This window comes from Pleurodeles waltl, chromosome 2_2 (assembly GCF_031143425.1).
Source record: "Pleurodeles waltl isolate 20211129_DDA chromosome 2_2, aPleWal1.hap1.20221129, whole genome shotgun sequence".
NCBI classification, from domain to species: Eukaryota; Metazoa; Chordata; class Amphibia; order Caudata; family Salamandridae; genus Pleurodeles; species Pleurodeles waltl.
The window spans coordinates 1,138,227,820-1,138,247,394 of NC_090439.1; the positions used below are offsets into that span (position 1 = coordinate 1,138,227,820).

General features: G+C 43.1%; 1 protein-coding gene across 1 annotated transcript; it reads right to left on the reverse strand.

Annotated features, from left to right (window-relative positions):
- Nucleotides 1-487: 487 nt before the first annotated feature.
- Nucleotides 488-1,330, reverse strand: LOC138278751 (zinc finger protein 436-like). Its single transcript, XM_069219303.1, has one exon. It carries the CDS (start codon nucleotides 1,325-1,327, stop codon nucleotides 488-490), a length of 840 nt encoding a protein of 279 aa, XP_069075404.1. The 5' UTR covers nucleotides 1,328-1,330.
- Nucleotides 1,331-19,575: the final 18,245 nt, after the last annotated feature.

The window sequence follows — 19,575 nt, forward strand, 5'->3', positions numbered from 1 at the left end:
ATGTACAGGCACATCTTGTTACGCATTTCTACAATGCGTCAGTTTGGACGCCACCAAATGGTCAGCAGAATGTGATTGGTAGCGATGCAATGCAGACATCTTGATCAGGATCAATCGTCTAGATGGGCAACCAAAGCACAACACACGTCAATAGAGGTAATAGTGACCACTCATATGAAGTGGAACATGGACCCACTGATGACAGAGAAAGTCAGTGATTCTCCACTTGAAAACCCAGGTGCGGAGCCCATCTTGACAGCCCACTTATACACGTCACACAAGGAGTAAAATACATCCTACAGTTAGGGCATTTTATGTTAGGTTCTGCTTTAAAGTTAACTACAGATGCTCTTTTATATGGTGTCTCATTACTAAAATTGCATAAAGTTGTTACCACAATCCAAACATTAGTACAGTTTCTCTCCAGTATGGATTCTCTGATGATTCACTAGATCTGAATTTGAGTAAAGTGATAATGGCACTGTGGTCATTGGTACAGTTTCTCCCCAGTATGGATTCTCTGATGTTTCACTAGAGATGACCACTGGGCAAGCCTTTTATGGCACTCTGTACACTCATATGGTTTCTCCCCAGTATGGAGTCGCTGATGATTTACTAGAACGGCCATCCGATTGAAACTTTTATGGCACTCTGTACAAGAGTATGGTTTCTCTCCATTATGGATTATGTGATGCTTTATCAGACCAGACCTGCAAGTGAAGCTTTTCTTACACTCTGTACACTGGTAAGGTTTCTCCCCGGTATGGATTTTCTGATGTGTGGAGAGATTTGAGATCTGGGTAAAGCTTTTTCCACATTCACGACAACTGTATGGTTTCTCTCCAGTATGGATTCTCTGATGGGTCACCAGATGAGATCTCATAGGGAAGCTTCTCTCACACTCTGTACACTGGTACGGTTTCTCCCCAGTATGGATCTTCTGATGATTTAAGAAAGTTGCCCTTTGAGTGAAGCATTTTCCACATTCATGACACTTGTACGGCTTCTCCCCAGTATGGATTCTTTGATGCTTTACCAGATCAGAACTGCAAGTGAAACTTTTGCCACATTCTGCACACTGGTACGGTTTCTCCCCAGTATGGATCCTTTGATGTATATATAGACAGGAGTTTCGCATGAAGCTTTTGTCACATTCTGTACACTGATATGGTCTCTCAAGAGTATGGATCTTCTGATGCTGGCATAGAACTGCCCTCCGAGTGAATATTTTTTCACACTCTGTGCACTTGTATGATTTTGATGTTCTGCAGATGATTTGATGTGTGTACAAATTTGAGTTGTGTGTGAACGGATTAACTAGCTCCATATAGTGCTCAAGTTCCTCTGCAACCCCCCCCCCAAAAAATCCAGTGATGTACATACAGATCCAACCTCCCAAACGAAACTTTTTCTCACATTCCTTGATATGGTAGAAAACTTCATCTGCTACTTCTTCTTCTGTTGGTGCTGCTGCAAAGTTGACAAGAGGTGCAGTGCTGGAGGGTCAGTTCATCAGCAAACTTTGAGGCTGTGAAGGAGAAATAATTACTTGTAAATAACACATGTGGGTAGTAAGGGTGAAAAGATGCCGCACATCTAAGCAGTAAAACAATGGTATTGAGACAAGTATCCAAGTAAGCATGGAATCTGGTGCAACCTGGCCAAGTGCCTTACTACCCAGTAGGCACAAAAACAAGGGTAACAGAATACCCCAGGACAAATTTATGCAAGCAGGCCACAGCACACAGAATGTAAAGTTCAATAGTGTTGCAGGGATAGGTAGCCCTGGTAGTGTGTTGTTGGAGTGAAATAGTTGAATGGAGTCTCGGGTCTGGTTTGCAGAAGATGACTTTATTTGTAGAAGCTAGAAATCAGAGTGCCATCAATGAGATACAGCCAACACGTGTTTCGTCACACAAGTGACTTTATCAAGGCTGCAAAATAATAATCAAAGCAAAGAATATTTAGAGGAACATGAGCAAGTGTAAATATTCGAAAGTGGGCTCAAAGATGAGCATGTGGGAAAGACTCCAAAAAGTGTATCCCAGTAGCCAATGGTTTGCGAGTGAGTTGTGGGCCTAGACAGGTAAATAGGTGAGCATTGAAAAAGCACGGCAAACAACATTCGTGATTAGAACCCATAGTGTGAAGTGTGAGAGAAAAGAAGAGAGTCACCGAAATAGAGTGCTGTGTACTATAGAATTAAAGTAATAGGAGGTGAACACCCATAGTACGTGGTTTGACAGAAGTAACAACCTTCTTAAAATGGTGTCAAAAAGAGGCTATGAGAGTTACGAAGGGCTGAGAGAAAGCTAATTGCCAGGCAGGTGTGATAGAGTCCAACATAAAGTTTTTAGAAGTCAGAGAAGATAGATTAATAAGTTGGACAGAGGAAACGACAAGCGGGCCTGTATAGATGAAAACATACCTGGGCCGTCCGGCCAGAGTGGTATATAACGAATGTAAGCAACGAGGGTGCCCCGTAATCAGATGTATGGGCTATTGGAAGGTCAATTAGAGCTGGGAAGAGAGGTAATAATGAAAATGAATAGCCAGCAGCGAAGGAAAGAGAGATAAAAAGTGAGTAGATGAGTCACAACATACATACCTTCTAAAAGTGAGCCTATTAAAAGTATGGCTGAGTGGGGTCATGGACACGTAAGAAAAGGCAGGTGTAGCAGGCCCTGATAAGCCCGTGGTGGTACTCTAAGTAGGCGTCGGATAAAGGAAAAAAGGAAAAGAGAATTGAGCCAGTAGATCATAGGTGAAGGAAAAATAGGGAACGTAGATTTGTATTTGAAAACAGGAGCCACGCTATAGGGAGTGTGTGACTACTAAAGTCATACAAGACAAATAATGCGTCAAAAATTGTAAGCAGGCAAGCTGGTAGCGATGTGATAACTAAAGACCTATCAATTAGAGGACTAAAGAGGTGTGTAAATCTGGAAAAACCGGTAGTAAGTAATAACTTAGGTGACAAACATAAAACTTAGCCCTGCGCGTACCAAAATGTGGGGAAACTAACGTCGGAGAGAGTAATATAATAAAAAGTGCGCGGAATAAAAAGCGCACCAAAGCTTGAATAGGGAAGCAAACGTTACAAAAAGCCCTAGAGTACAAGGCTGTGTTACATCACGAAGGGTGTAGCCGCCTAGGAGACGGGAGATTAAGTGAGACTTTAAGGTGTGTAGAATGCGCGGTATGAAATAGTGTCAAAAATGCTAAAAAACACTAGTCTCAACAGTGTGAGGAAATGGCTGTGAAAAACGTAAAGCGCAGGCCGTAATGAGAAAAACGATATGAAGCTGACAAATACGCGATGGAAGCCAGTGCTGTCACATTAAGAATAGAACTAAGTTTAGGATATTAGCGGTGAGGGCGAGGACACAGTGAGATCGTAAGCCGAGTAGAAAGCGTGGGACGAAGTAGTGTCCACAGCGCTATTGTGCATATGTCTAACCAGCATAGACACACGTGAGAGGAACGAAATTGAAAACGTAATAAGTGAAACGATTAACAACTAAAAAAAGACACGATGAAGACTGATAATTGTACCACTAAAATAAAACTAAGTAGGGGTAAAGAAGTGAGGGCGAGAAGACTAACGGAAAAGGGCGCAGGCATACCTGTCAAGACGCGTAGCAAAGTATGGCAACAAGACGTCGGAGTGTATACTGGTCGGAGGAGACCATAACACTCGTTTAAATCCGATTTCGTGTAAAAATGGAGATGGAAGAGGGACTGGAGAATAGAATGTCGGGCAGGGTGGCGGCCATCTTGGATGTATAAAAGCGTGGTTCGAGAGCAAAAGATTGGAAAAGACCGAAACGGTCAATGGGAAGTTCGAGAAGTAGCCATGTTACAAGGTTAAGGCAAGTAGTGGAAGCCTGGGCCTGAATAATGAACACGTAGGAAGCCGGAATATAAGATAAAGAGGAGGGAGAGAGAAAGGCAAGCTAGATAGAAATAATTTATACAAACATGGACCACGGTTGGAAGTTTAACAGTAGGAGTTAAAGAGTACGCTGGAAATGCATCCTGGTTGGGTGCAAACTAGAAATAATTAAAGGTTAAGGTGGTCAGGTGTGTTGTATAGGTTGTAATTCACTACAGTGAGTCCAGGTAATGGCAGGCAGGAATAACTATTAAGTAGATAGAGAGGTAGGACCGTGGGTGTAGTACAGGAGGAAAGTACAAGTGAGGAATAGGTAGGGAGAATGTGAAAGTGCACACTTTAAACAAGATTTGCTCAAATACAACAGTGGTAATGCAAAGTACTCGAAATAAACACATAAGGTAAAGCATATGTAGATCGAGGCCGGACTCAATATTGAAGGGAAAAAGACACAATATGGTGTAACAGGTGATTGCATAAATGTATATACATTGGGTGTTGGGACACATGGTAAGGACAACAATGTAGGAAATAAAAACATTGTGACATACGATTAGAACAGACAGTATTCCATGAGTAATGCCCTTACAGGGGGTCCAATTGGTCATATTCAGAATAGGAGGAGTGGAGACTCACAATCAGGTTACAAAATAGTGTAGTTCATGATCTGTATTTAAGCCAAGCTCAACCGTGCGAAGTCTCAAGATCCATTTGGCCTCGCATCTACGCAGATCCCTTATTCTGTCACCCCATCTAGGTGAGTTGGAGACGTGCATAATACCGTGGAATCTGATGTTAAGAAGATCTATTTCCCCGTGTAGGGTGTTGAAGTGGCCCGCAAGGGGATAGTTGGTGTTGACATTTCTGATGGCTCTCACATGTTCCTGAATACGTTCCTTGAGTGGGCGTATGGAACTACCAATGTAAATCATACCGCATACACAAACTAGGCAGTAAACAGTGAACTTTGTGTTGCAATTCATGAAGGTCTTGATATGGTATGCAGTCCCGGTATTGTAGGTAAACAATAAGGTTTTATTCAAGGCCAATTGGCAGGATATGCAACAACCACATTTGTAAAAACCGTTGGGTTTTTCAGGAATCCAACTCAGTGGGCGAGAGAGAGGGGAGGGACAAAGAAAGCTGGGGCACAGAATATTCCTGAGCGTGCGACCTCTAGTATGTACGATGGTGGGTGATAAACCTACTGCGTTCTTGAGACAGGTATCCAGCATTAACAAGTGCCAGTGTTTCTTGAGAATGTGCAGTACTGCCTTGCTCACGGGGCTGTACTGGGTGATAAAAGCGACCGGTCTCCTGTTGGGAGAACCCCTGGTGGCAGGTTCTTTGTGGCTTCTGATCAATAAAGCGTGTTGGTTCTTGTTGGCGATACGTTTACTGGCTAACGAGATGAGTTTGTTAGTGTAACCCCTAGCTCGGAAGCGGTGAGTCAAATTCTTGAGTTCCTGCTTGAAGATGTCCGTATCAGTGCAGTTGCGTCTGATCCTGACCATTTCTCCATATGGGATTGCCCTGATCTGTGTGTGGGGATGTGCGCTCAGTGCATGCAAAATAGAATTGCAGGCAGTGGGTTTCCTGTATAGTCTTGACATAATCCTATTGTTGGTGATATACAGCAGCAAGTCAAGAAACTCAATTTGGGTGGTGTTCACTTTATGGGTGAACACTAGATTGAACTCATTGGTGTTAAGGTGTTCAATAAGTTTATTGAGGTCGGGGATGTTACCAGTCCAGATAGCAAGAATATCATCAATATATCTTCCCCAGTACAGGATATGTTCTGTGATGTTCGTAGGACAGTTGGACCACAGATGGATTTTCTCAAATTGGCCCATGTATAGGTTAGCATATGACGGAGAAAATTTAGCTCCCATGGCTACACCCTGGCACTGACGAAACCATCTACCATCATGTAGGAAAACATTATTTTCTAGTACTAATCGAGTAAGATCAAGAAGCATACGTGTATGTTCATATAGTGTGGCATCACGGGTACCGAGTGTGAGTTGGAGCATTTCCAGACCCTTTTCCAAGGGGATGGAGGTGTAGAGAGAGCTAACATCAAGGCAGACAAAACTACAGTCTTTGGTCCATTCGATGTCCTCAAGTTGACACAACAAATCCCTAGTATCTTGTATGTATGAGGGTAAGTTGTGTACCAAGGGTTGGAGAAAAGAGTCAATGTATTCAGAAATGTGTTCCGTAGGAGAACCAATCCCTGAAATGATGGGTCTTCCCGGGGGAAAGTCACCCGGTTTATGGACTTTGGGTAGGATGTATATACAAGGTGCCCTGGGCGCCTTTGTGTACAAAAATCTGTATTCCAAATCAGTAAGGAGACAAAGGTTCTTAAAAGACGTCAGTTTCTTTTCAATGAGACTGTTGATGTCAGAAAGAGGATTGGTGTGTAGTGCAGAGTAGGCCTGTGTGTCATTAAGTTGTCTGTTGATTTCTGCAATGTAGTCAGTTTTGTTCATAATGACTACGTTGCCCCCTTTGTCTGCCTCCCTGATGACTACGTCTGTGCAGGTTGAGAGTTTGTGTAACGCCTGGAGTTCACTAGGGTTGAGATTTTTGTGTAATCTGTGGGTGCAGGTGTTACCCTTGTCCTCTAGGTTGTGTAATTCCGAGCTGACCGCTTTGTAGAAGACATCGATATGATTGTCTGGTGGCAAAGTGGGGATAAACGTGGAGCTAGGTTTGAGCCCACTATTGGTGTCCAAGTTAGGTGTAATGTCAAGTTGAGTCAGTAGTTCGTCAAAGCTAGGTGGTGGTGATGTTGTGTTGTCAAGGGTAAGAATTGTATGAATGTCTTGTATATCCTTAATGGATTGGTTGCAGATAGGTTGTGGACTACGGGCAGTAATATTGGTATCTGGTCTGTTCTGAAAGAACTTCTTTAATTTGAGATTGCGTATGAATTTGAAGAGATCTATGTGTATGTTGGTGTAGTTAGGTTTAGAAGTAGGACAAAAGCCCAATCCCTTTTTCAAGACATTTATTTCATGTACAGAAAATTCCAAATTGGAGAGGTTCATGACCTGTACTGTATCCTCTGAAGCAAAGAGGTTGTGATCCAAGGAGGGAACACTCAGGTCCTTTGGATTTTTGTGGTCGAGCGGGTTGTCATGCCCTCCCTGGTGTTTGATGTGGTGTTTCCTGCCCCCCCTGCGGGTGGGTTTATGTTTGTACCTGACCTGTTGTAATTCTGTCGTAGTCCCTTCCTGTATCGGCCTAGTTCTTCTAAAAAAGAATTTGATTGTTAGGTTGTGTTCTGTGGATGTGTGCTGGTAGATGACCCATCCCCAAGTGAATCTAAGCCGTCACTGGATAGATTGGAAATGTCAGATAAGCTGCACGCGATTCACCCAGCGGGAGTAATGGCCTTAGTAGGTCTGTTGCTGGAATCCTTATTGATCTGATCAAATCTACGTGCGAATGTGTAAATCCTGCCATTTTTGTAGTCGTTGTCGTCTCTGATGAGTTTGCGCATTTTCTTATCCTTAATGTATAGTTGATACCCTGCAAGTATCTCCCTCATAATAGTGTAGTTTTTGTCAGTAGCTTCAGCGAGGTTGAGATTCTTAATCTCTTCTTCCAGGGACGTAATGTCCTGGAGTAGTTGTCACGTTTTCTATCTGCATGTTTGATAAGTATATTAATCATGCTGAAAGATGTAGAGGAAATAAGGTGTTCCCAATCCCCAAGTAGATCAGGGTCAAGGTCTTCAAAGGATGGGAATATTATTACCCGCAGTCCCCTAGGGACTTGTTTGAGTTCCAAATAGCGTTTAAGGGTGGTGATGTCCCACCAACGGGCTAGTTCTTGTTTTCTAAGTCTCTCTAGTTTTATGAATTTCTGTCTCAGTCCTTCTTTGGAAGATGTGTGAACTGTGGTGCGTGTTGCTGGAGTTTTCATAGAGAAGAGCTCAGCAGCTAAGGTGTCTCGGTTGTCGTCAAATGAGGCCATATTGTAAAGTTTAAGAAAAGAGGGTTCTTACTGTTCGAGAAGATACACATACAATATAATGGAACAATAAATGTTTTTAGAGTGCGGCTCACCCTATTCAGTCAGAACAAAATCTAGAAACAACACATGTGGGTAGTAAGGGTGAAAAGATGCCGCACATCTAAGCAGTAAAACAATGGTATTGAGACAAGTATCCAAGTAAGCATGGAATCTGGTGCAACCTGGCCAAGTGCCTTACTACCCAGTAGGCACAAAAACAAGGGTAACAGAATACCCCAGGACAAATTTATGCAAGCAGGCCACAGCACACAGAATGTAAAGTTCAATAGTGTTGCAGGGATAGGTAGCCCTGGTAGTGTGTTGTTGGAGTGAAATAGTTGAATGGAGTCTCGGGTCTGGTTTGCAGAAGATGACTTTATTTGTAGAAGCTAGAAATCAGAGTGCCATCAATGAGATACAGCCAACACGTGTTTCGTCACACAAGTGACTTTATCAAGGCTGCAAAATAATAATCAAAGCAAAGAATATTTAGAGGAACATGAGCAAGTGTAAATATTCGAAAGTGGGCTCAAAGATGAGCATGTGGGAAAGACTCCAAAAAGTGTATCCCAGTAGCCAATGGTTTGCGAGTGAGTTGTGGGCCTAGACAGGTAAATAGGTGAGCATTGAAAAAGCACGGCAAACAACATTTGTGATTAGAACCCATAGTGTGAAGTGTGAGAGAAAAGAAGAGGGTCACCGAAATAGAGTGCTGTGTACTATAGAATTAAAGTAATAGGAGGTGAACACCCATAGTACGTGGTTTGACAGAAGTAACAACCTTCTTAAAATGGTGTCAAAAAGAGGCTATGAGAGTTACGAAGGGCTGAGAGAAAGCTAATTGCCAGGCAGGTGTGATAGAGTCCAACATAAAGTTTCACACTCTGTGCACTTGTATGATTTTGATGTTCTGCAGATGATTTGATGTGTGTACAAATTTGAGTTGTGTGTGAACGGATTAACTAGCTCCATATAGTGCTCAAGTTCCTCTGCAACCCCCCCCAAAAAAAATCCAGTGATGTACATACAGATCCAACCTCCCAAACGAAACTTTTTCTCACATTCCTTGATATGGTAGAAAACTTCATCTGCTACTTCTTCTTCTGTTGGTGCTGCTGCAAAGTTGACAAGAGGTGCAGTGCTGGAGGGTCAGTTCATCAGCAAACTTTGAGGCTGTGAAGGAGAAATAATTACTTGTAAATAACACATGTGGGTAGTAAGGGTGAAAAGATGCCGCACATCTAAGCAGTAAAACAATGGTATTGAGACAAGTATCCAAGTAAGCATGGAATCTGGTGCAACCTGGCCAAGTGCCTTACTACCCAGTAGGCACAAAAACAAGGGTAACAGATGACCCCAGGACAAATTTATGCAAGCAGGCCACAGCACACAGAATGTAAAGTTCAATAGTGTTGCAGGGATAGGTAGCCCTGGTAGTGTGTTGTTGGAGTGAAATAGTTGAATGGAGTCTCGGGTCTGGTTTGCAGAAGATGACTTTATTTGTAGAAGCTAGAAATCAGAGTGCCATCAATGAGATACAGCCAACACGTGTTTCGTCACACAAGTGACTTTATCAAGGCTGCAAAATAATAATCAAAGCAAAGAATATTTAGAGGAACATGAGCAAGTGTAAATATTCGAAAGTGGGCTCAAAGATGAGCATGTGGGAAAGACTCCAAAAAGTGTATCCCAGTAGCCAATGGTTTGCGAGTGAGTTGTGGGCCTAGACAGGTAAATAGGTGAGCATTGAAAAAGCACGGCAAACAACATTTGTGATTAGAACCCATAGTGTGAAGTGTGAGAGAAAAGAAGAGGGTCACCGAAATAGAGTGCTGTGTACTATAGAATTAAAGTAATAGGAGGTGAACACCCATAGTACGTGGTTTGACAGAAGTAACAACCTTCTTAAAATGGTGTCAAAAAGAGGCTATGAGAGTTACGAAGGGCTGAGAGAAAGCTAATTGCCAGGCAGGTGTGATAGAGTCCAACATAAAGTTTTTAGAAGTCAGAGAAGATAGATTAATAAGTTGGACAGAGGAAACGACAAGCGGGGCCTGTATAGATGAAAACATACCTGGGCCGTCCGGCCAGAGTGGTATGTAACGAGTGTAAGCAACGAGGGTGCCCCGTAATCAGATGTATGGGCTATTGGAAGGTCAATTAGAGCTGGGAAGAGAGGTAATAATGAAAATGAATAGCCAGCAGCGAAGGAAAGAGAGATAAAAAGTGAGTAGATGAGTCACAACATACATACCTTCTAAAAGTGAGCCTATTAAAAGTATGGCTGAGTGGGGTCATGGACACGTAAGAAAAGGCAGGTGTAGCAGGCCCTGATAAGCCCGTGGTGGTACTCTAAGTAGGCGTCGGATAAAGGAGCTGAGCTCTTCTCTATGAAAACTCCAGCAACACGCACCACAGTTCACACATCTTCCAAAGAAGGACTGAGACAGAAATTCATAAAACTAGAGAGACTTAGAAAACAAGAACTAGCCCGTTGGTGGGACATCACCACCCTTAAACGCTATTTGGAACTCAAACAAGTCCCTAGGGGACTGCGGGTAATAATATTCCCATCCTTTGAAGACCTTGACCCTGATCTACTTGGGGATTGGGAACACCTTATCTCCTCTACATCTTTCGGCATGATTAACATACTTATCAAACATGCAGATAGAAAACGTGACAAACTACTCCAGGACATTACGTCCCTGGAAGAAGAGATTAAGAATCTCAACCTCGCTGAAGCTACTGACAAAAACTACACTATTATGAGGGAGATACTTGCAGGGTATCAACTATACATTAAGGATAAGAAAATGCGCAAACTCATCAGAGACGTCAACGACTACAAAAATGGCAGGATTTACACATTCGCACGTAGATTTGATCAGATCAATAAGGATTCCAGCAACAGACCTACTAAGGCCATTAATCCCGCTGGGTCAATCGCGGGCAGCTTATCTGACATTTCCAATCTATCCAGTGACGGCTTAGATTCACTTGGGGATGGGTCATCTACCAGCACACATCCACAGAACACAACCCAACAATCAAATTCTTTTTTAGAAGAACTAGGCCGATACACGAAGGGACTACGACAGAATTACAACAGGTCAGGTACAAACATAAACCCACCCGCAGGGGGGGCAGGAAACACCACATCAAACACCAGGGAGGGCATGACAACCCGCTCGACCACAAAAATCCAAAGGACCTGAGTGTTCCCTCCTTGGATCACAACCTCTTTGCTTCAGAGGATACAGTACAGGTCATGAACCTCTCCAATTTGGAATTTTCTGTACATGAAATAAATGTCTTGAAAAAGGGATTGGGCTTTTGTCCTACTTCTAAACCTAACTACACCAACATACACATAGATCTCTTCAAATTCATACGCAATCTCAAATTAAAGAAGTTCTTTCAGAACAGAACAGATACCAATATTACTGCCCGTAGTCCACAACCTATCTGCAACCAATCCATTAGGGTTAAACAAGACATTCATACAATTCTTACCCTTGACAACACAACATCACCACCACCTAGCTTTGACGAACTACTGACTCAACTTGACATTACACCTAACTTGGACACCAATAGTGGGCTCAAACCTAGCTCCACGTTTATCCCCACTTTGCCACAATCATATCGATGTCTTCTACAAAGCGGTCAGCTCGGAATTACACAACCTAGAGGACAAGGGTAACACCTGCACCCACAGATTACACAAAAATCTCAACCCTAGTGAACTCCAGGCGTTACACAAACTCTCAACCTGCACAGACGTAGTCATCAGGGAGGCAGACAAAGGGGGCAACGTAGTCATTATGAACAAAACTGACTACATTGCAGAAATCAACAGACAACTTAATGACACACAGGCCTACTCTGCACTACACACCAATCCTCTTTCTGACATCACCAGTCTCATTGAAAATAAACTGACGTCTTTTAAGAACCTTTGTCTCCTTACTGATTTGGAATACAGATTTTTGTACACAAAGGCGCCCAGGGCTCCTTGTATATACATCCTACCCAAAGTCCATAAACCGGGTGACTTTCCCCCGGGAAGACCCATCATTTCAGGGATTGGTTCTCCTACGGAACACATTTCTGAATACATTGACTCTTTTCTCCAACCCTTGGTACACAACTTACCCTCATACATACAAGATACTAGGGATTTGTTGTGTCAACTTGAGGACATCGAATGGACCAAAGACTGTAGTTTTGTCTGCCTTGATGTTAGCTCTCTCTACACCTCCATCCCCTTGGAAAAGGGTCTGGAAATGCTCCAACTCACACTCGGTACCCGTGATGCCACACTATATGAACATACACGTATGCTTCTTGATCTTACTCGATTAGTACTAGAAAATAAAGTTTTCCTACATGATGGTAGATGGTTTCGTCAGTGCCAGGGTGTAGCCATGGGAGCTAAATTTTCTCCGTCATATGCTAACCTATACATGGGCCAATTTGAGAAAATCCATCTGTGGTCCAACTGTCCTACGAACATCACAGAACATATCCTGTACTGGGGAAGATATATTGATGATATTCTTGCTATCTGGACTGGTAACATCCCCGACCTCAATAAACTTATTGAACACCTTAACACCAATGAGTTCAATCTAGTGTTCACCCATAAAGTGAACACCACCCAAATTGAGTTTCTTGACTTGCTGCTGTATATCACCAACAATAGGATTATGTCAAGACTTTACAGGAAACCCACTGCCTGCAATTCTATTTTGCATGCACTGAGCGCACATCCCCACACACAGATCAGGGCAATCCCATATGGAGAAATGGTCAGGATCAGACGCAACTGCACTGATACGGACATCTTCAAGCAGGAACTCAAGAATTTGACTCACCGCTTCCGAGCTAGGGGTTACACTAACAAACTCATCTCGTTAGCCAGTAAACGTATCGCCAACAAGAACCAACATGCTTTATTGATCAGAAGCCACAAAGAACCTGCCACCAGGGGTTCTCCCAACAGGAGACCGGTCGCTTTTATCACCCAGTACAGCCCCGTGAGCAAGGCAGTACTGCGCATTCTCAAGAAACACTGGCACTTGTTAATGCTGGATACCTGTCTCAAGAACGCAGTAGGTTTATCACCCACCATCGTACATACTAGAGGTCGCACGCTCAGGAATATTCTGTGCCCCAGCTTTCTTTGTCCCTCCCCTCTCTCTCGCCCACTGAGTTGGATTCCTGAAAAACCCAACGGTTTTTACAAATGTGGTTGTTGCATATCCTGCCAATTGGCCTTGAATAAAACCTTATCGTTTACCTACAATACCGGGACTGCATACCATATCAAGACCTTCATGAATTGCATCACAAAGTTCACTGTTTACTGCCTAGTTTGTGTATGCGGTATGATTTACATTGGTAGTTCCATACGCCCACTCAAGGAACGTATACAGGAACATGTGAGAGCCATCAGAAATGTCAACACCAACTATCCCCTTGCGGTCCACTTCAACACCCTACACGGGGAAAAAGATCTTCTTAACATCAGATTCCACGGTATTATGCACGTCTCCAACTCACCTAGATGGGGTGACAGAATAAGGGATCTGCGTAGATGCGAGGCCAAATGGATCTTGAGACTTCGCACGGTTGAGCTTGGCTTAAATACAGATCATGAACTACACTATTTTGTAACCTGATTGTGAGTCTCCACTCCTCCTATTCTGAATATGACCAATTGGACCCCCTGTAAGGGCATTACTCATGGAATACTGTCTGTTCTAATCGTATGTCACAATGTTTTTATTTCCTACATTGTTGTCCTTACCATGTGTCCCAACACCCAATGTATATACATTTATGCAATCACCTGTTACACCATATTGTGTCTTTTTCCCTTCAATATTGAGTCCGGCCTCGATCTACATATGCTTTACCTTATGTGTTTATTTCGTGTACTTTGCATTACCACTGTTGTATTTGAGCAAATCTTGTTTAAAGTGTGCACTTTCACATTCTCCCTACCTATTCCTCACTTGTACTTTCCTCCTGTACTACACCCACGGGACCTACCTCTCTATCTACTTAATAGTTATTCCTGCCTGCCATTACCTGGACTCACTGTAGTGAATTACAACCTATACAACACACCTGACCACCTTAACCTTTAATTATTTCTAGTTTGCACCCAACCAGGATGCATTTCCAGCGTACTCTTTAACTCCTACTGTTAAACTTCCAACCGTGGTCCATGTTTGTATAAATTATTTCTATCTAGCTTGCCTTTCTCTCTCCCTCCTCTTTATCTTATATTCCGGCTTCCTACGTGTTCATTATTCAGGCCCAGGCTTCCACTACTTGCCTTAACCTTGTAACATGGCTACTTCTCGAACTTCCCATTGACCGTTTCGGTCTTTTCCAATCTTTTGCTCTCGAACCACGCTTTTATACATCCAAGATGGCCGCCACCCTGCCCGACATTCTATTCTCCAGTCCCTCTTCCATCTCCATTTTTACACGAAATCGGATTTAAACGAGTGTTATGGTCTCCTCCGACCAGTATACACTCCGACGTCTTGTTGCCATACTTTGCTACGCGTCTTGACAGGTATGCCTGCGCCCTTTTCCGTTAGTCTTCTCGCCCTCACTCCTTTACCCCTACTTAGTTTTATTTTAGTGGTACAATTATCAGTCTTCATCGTGTCTTTTTTTAGTTGTTAATCGTTTCACTTATTACGTTTTCAATTTCGTTCCTCTCACGTGTGTCTATGCTGGTTAGACATATGCACAATAGCGCTGTGGACACTACTTCGTCCCACGCTTTCTACTCGGCTTACGATCTCACTGTGTCCTCGCCCTCACCGCTAATATCCTAAACTTAGTTCTATTCTTAATGTGACAGCACTGGCTTCCATCGCGTATTTGTCAGCTTCATATCGTTTTTCTCATTACGGCCTGCGCTTTACGTTTTTCACAGCCATTTCTACACACTGTTGAGACTAGTGTTTTTTAGCATTTTTGACACTATTTCATACCGCGCATTCTACACACCTTAAAGTCTCACTTAATCTCCCGTCTCCTAGGCGGCTACACCTTTCGTGATGTAACACAGCCTTGTACTCTAGGGCTTTTTGTAACGTTTGCTTCCCTATTCAAGCTTCGGTGCGCTTTTTATTCCGCGCACTTTTTATTATATTACTCTCTCCGACGTTAGTTTCCCCACATTTTGGTACGCGCAGGGCTAACCTTTATGTTTGTCACCTAAGTTATTACTTACTACCGGTTTTTCCAGATTTACACACCTCTTTAGCCCTCTAATTGATAGGTCTTTAGTTATCACATCGCTACCAGCTTGCCTGCTTACAATTTTTGACGCATTATTTGTCTTGTATGACTTTAGTAGTCACACACTCCCTATAGCGTGGCTCCTGTTTTCAAATACATATCTACGTTATTTTTCCCTCACCTATGATCTACTGGCTCAATTCTCTTTTCCTTTATCCGACGCCTACTTAGAGTACCACCACGGGCTTATCAGGGCCTGCTACACCTGCCTTTTCTTACGTGTCCATGACCCCACTCAGCCATACTTTTAATAGGCTCACTTTTAGAAGGTATGTATGTTGTGACTCATCTACTCACTTTTTATCTCTCTTTCCTTCGCTGCTGGCTATTCATTTTCATTATTACCTCTCTTCCCAGCTCTAATTGACCTTCCAATAGCCCATACATCTGATTACGGGGCACCCTCGTTGCTTACATTCGTTACATACCACTCTGGCCGGACGGCCCAGGTATGTTTTCATCTATACAGGCCCCGCTTGTCGTTTCCTCTGTCCAACTTATTAATCTATCTTCTCTGACTTCTAAAAACTTTATGTTGGACTCTATCACACCTGCCTGGCAATTAGCTTTCTCTCAGCCCTTCGTAACTCTCATAGCCTCTTTTTGACACCATTTTAAGAAGGTTGTTACTTCTGTCAAACCACGTACTATGGGTGTTCACCTCCTATTACTTTAATTCTATAGTACACAGCACTCTATTTCGGTGACTCTCTTCTTTTCTCTCACACTTCACACTATGGGTTCTAATCATGAATGTTGTTTGCCGTGCTTTTTCAATTCTCACCTATTTACCTGTCTAGGCCCACAACTCACTCGCAAACCATTGGCTACTGGGATACACTTTTTGGAGTCTTTCCCACATGCTCATCTTTGAGCCCACTTTCGAATATTTACACTTGCTCATGTTCCTCTAAATATTCTTTGCTTTGATTATTATTTTGCAGCCTTGATAAAGTCACTTGTGTGACGAAACACGTGTTGGCTGTATCTCATTGATGGCACTCTGATTTCTAGCTTCTACAAATAAAGTCATCTTCTGCAAACCAGACCGAGACTCCATTCAACTATTTCACTCCAACAACACACTACCAGGGCTACCTATCCCTGCAACACTATTGAACTTTACATTCTGTGTGCTGTGGCCTGCTTGCATAAATTACTTGTAAATGTGGGAATAAGGGTCATACATTTTCAGGCAACTAGACAATAACCAAAGCAGAGGTAACAAACCAGAGAAAGAAAACGGACAGAAGATATTTGATGCTAGAGGCCTAAGTTCAGAGCTAAATGCTTGTTTGGTACCAGACAAACGTGTTTGCTGATAAGCCACCGAACACAGAATGCAGTTAATAAGTTGACTGGCAAACAGAAGGGTTAATAACACAAGTGATGCTGTGTAACCGACCACGTGGGTAGACGTAGGAATAATATTGTAGCCTTCCATGTTCCTTTATTTATGGATGTCTGACTACTGAACTGATTAACTGCTTGCATGTTTAGTGTTGAAAATTCATCTTTTTTAAATTTACTGTGATCTGGGATGTAAAATCACAACTATAATAAAATTACACTTTGCATTCATTTGTTCAAAATGGACAGGTGATGACTGTCGCTTGTTAGGATATTGTGAAATGTTAAAAGCTGCTAGCCTGATATCTCTTATTCATCCGATGCTCCTGCTGAGGTCACACACACGGAGGGGGGAGGGGGGCGTTCATCAGCATGCTATTAAGTGTGACACAGGTAAAACAATATATGAAAACAAACGAACTTGGTGTCTTGAGGCTGAGTGACAGGCTTGCTGCTGGTCTGTTTGGGGTACAGTATGCTTTCATGTGGTTTCCCTGGGAAGCGTTAAACCACTTCACTTGGCTCTTCTACATCCCTTGATGGGTTCACCAGGGCCAGGGAACTGCTGGCCTGTTAGTCACTCTATTATACAGTAGGGTATTTGGGTATTTATTGGGCAAAGGGTTTGACAAGCAAGTTTGAAGGAGAGGATACTGGGAGTTTACAGTTCACAACTGAGGGATAAAACTTCCAACATCGGTTGCTATCACATGCCAAGCATCGGATATAATACTTCTTTTCTGTCATCAAAACAAATATATATTTTTGGGATTTACCAGGCAACGTAGAATTAAAGACAGTAAAGTCTGTTGGTGTGGTGCAGACTGCACCAGGTGCATCCCCAGGCTTCACAATGCTGGTTTATGCAGACCCAAAGCATGCTCTGGGACCAGGATAGGGGGAGAACGAGAGGATGCTGGTGAGATATGCTTGGGACAGCCCCCTTCTGAGTGAAGGTCAGGGGTGCAAATTCCCTCATCATCTCATTCCCTGTGCAGCACCACTCACTCCCACCATACCCGAAAACCAATAGGGGCCACTTCCCTGAGAGGGACCACGAAGAAAGCAGACCCCTGACCTGTAACCCATCTCCTGCGTGATTTCCTACGGTAGTAAGGGTGATTTCCAAGACCCAAGTGCTCCTTTGTGAAGATGAACTCCCAGGTATTTAAAGAATTAAAAATGAGAATGGGTAGAAATCAGAATGAAAGGTTGTTCTCCTTGCGACAGAGCCGCCCGAGGAAGCGCTATTTCTACATAAACCGCACCACAGTAGGAAGTCTGCAGCGCTCTCACGTTGAACAATACGTAAAAAATAATAATGCATGCGTAGTGAGAATGTAGGATTTACAGACTCGGGAATTTATATTGTGATTCACGTGAGCTTTCGAAGTATCCAAGTAGTTTTTGAAACTTCAAATTGAGTTGTTTCACTTGTCCTAACAACTTATCTCATAATTCTTCCAATAGCATGACCTGATACTCTCCTGATAAGAGAGGTGAACGTAGCACTAGACACACTGGGGTGGTGAAGTTATGGCAATCACCGCCTCACAGGGGGAGAGCCCATTGGCCCACATGATGATGAAGTGTGTAACTTTCAGTCGATGCAGGTGCTGGTGTGTGAGGGTATTCATAAGTTGCTGTTCCCAGTCACTAACAAGTGGGCTCAGGGTGATTCAGTCAGGGAACGTGTAAGGAGAGGAATCTGTTTCCAGTCACCCCCATCATTTACAACAAATGAAGCCCAGACTGTAGCGCTGAGAAGGCTGCACAGTATGTTTAGGAACAACATACTCAGTCCTTAGTTATGTGCCATGTAACATGATGTATGCCCTGCCTTTTACAGGGAAGTTATTTTGTTTACTTAACTTTGTATGCTGTAGGAGTTGTCTTCACCAGGATCAACTCTTTCACAAACACCTTCCTGCCCGGGTCACAGAGGTGTGAGCAAGAAAACAAGCTGCAGCGCAAACATCTGAACCGTAGTCTTAGAGGAGTCAAGACTGAGGGCCTGGTTACGACCTTGGCGGAGGAGATCACTCCGTCCCAGATATGACGGATATCCCGCCCGCTGTATTACAACTTCCATTATATCCTATGGAACTTATAATACGGCGGACGGGATATCCGTCACATTTGCTAACAATTAATCTCCAAGGTCGTAATCAGGCCCTGTGTGTAGGGGAAGGTGATCTTAAAATCGGCCTGCTTCTCAACGACATTTACAAATCAATTAAAATTGTCACTCGATGTTGAGATGAGACCCTTGAAGGCGGCGATTTGCTGGGTGAATGTGTTACCTTTCTACAGGAACTGGAGGGTCACCACTTGTCTGTATGCCCACTTATACACGTCACACAAGGACCTCACAAGGACGTCACCTCAAGGTGCACAACTCTTCCTTGGTGACTCTTGCACATCAAGATCAGGCATTTTCCAGGGTAATCACAATGCACACAGCACAGCTTGACTCGTTGGAGGCACCTGTAGCAAAGATCCTATAAATGAAATTGTGACTTGGCTCTCTGCCCCTTGCTGAATTCTCAGAAGTGTATTTTGTAGTACGTAGTATGCGTAGGAGTGCTACTAAAGTAGTACAAAATGCTATTCATCAACCCGTGAGTGTAAATCACCACCTCACTTATCTTTTTTCTGGGGAGATTTTCGCTCATATACGTTTACTACTCAGTAGTAACTGTGGAAGGGACGAGGGAGTGGCTGAAAAAGAGAAATACATACCACTAAATTCAAAGGGATTCTGGAGCACTAAAGAGGGGTTGAGGGAGGAGTAAAGAGAGGTTTAGTGGGGGACCAGACACCCACCCACAAAGGAGTAAGCTCATTGATATTCACAAGCTGCACTTCTAATGTTACTATAGACAATTTCGTTAACACTCCAATCTGACACATTAGTTTCTACCTGAGAATCAAGTCAGGCTTAATGTAATACATTGTTTGATACCTTG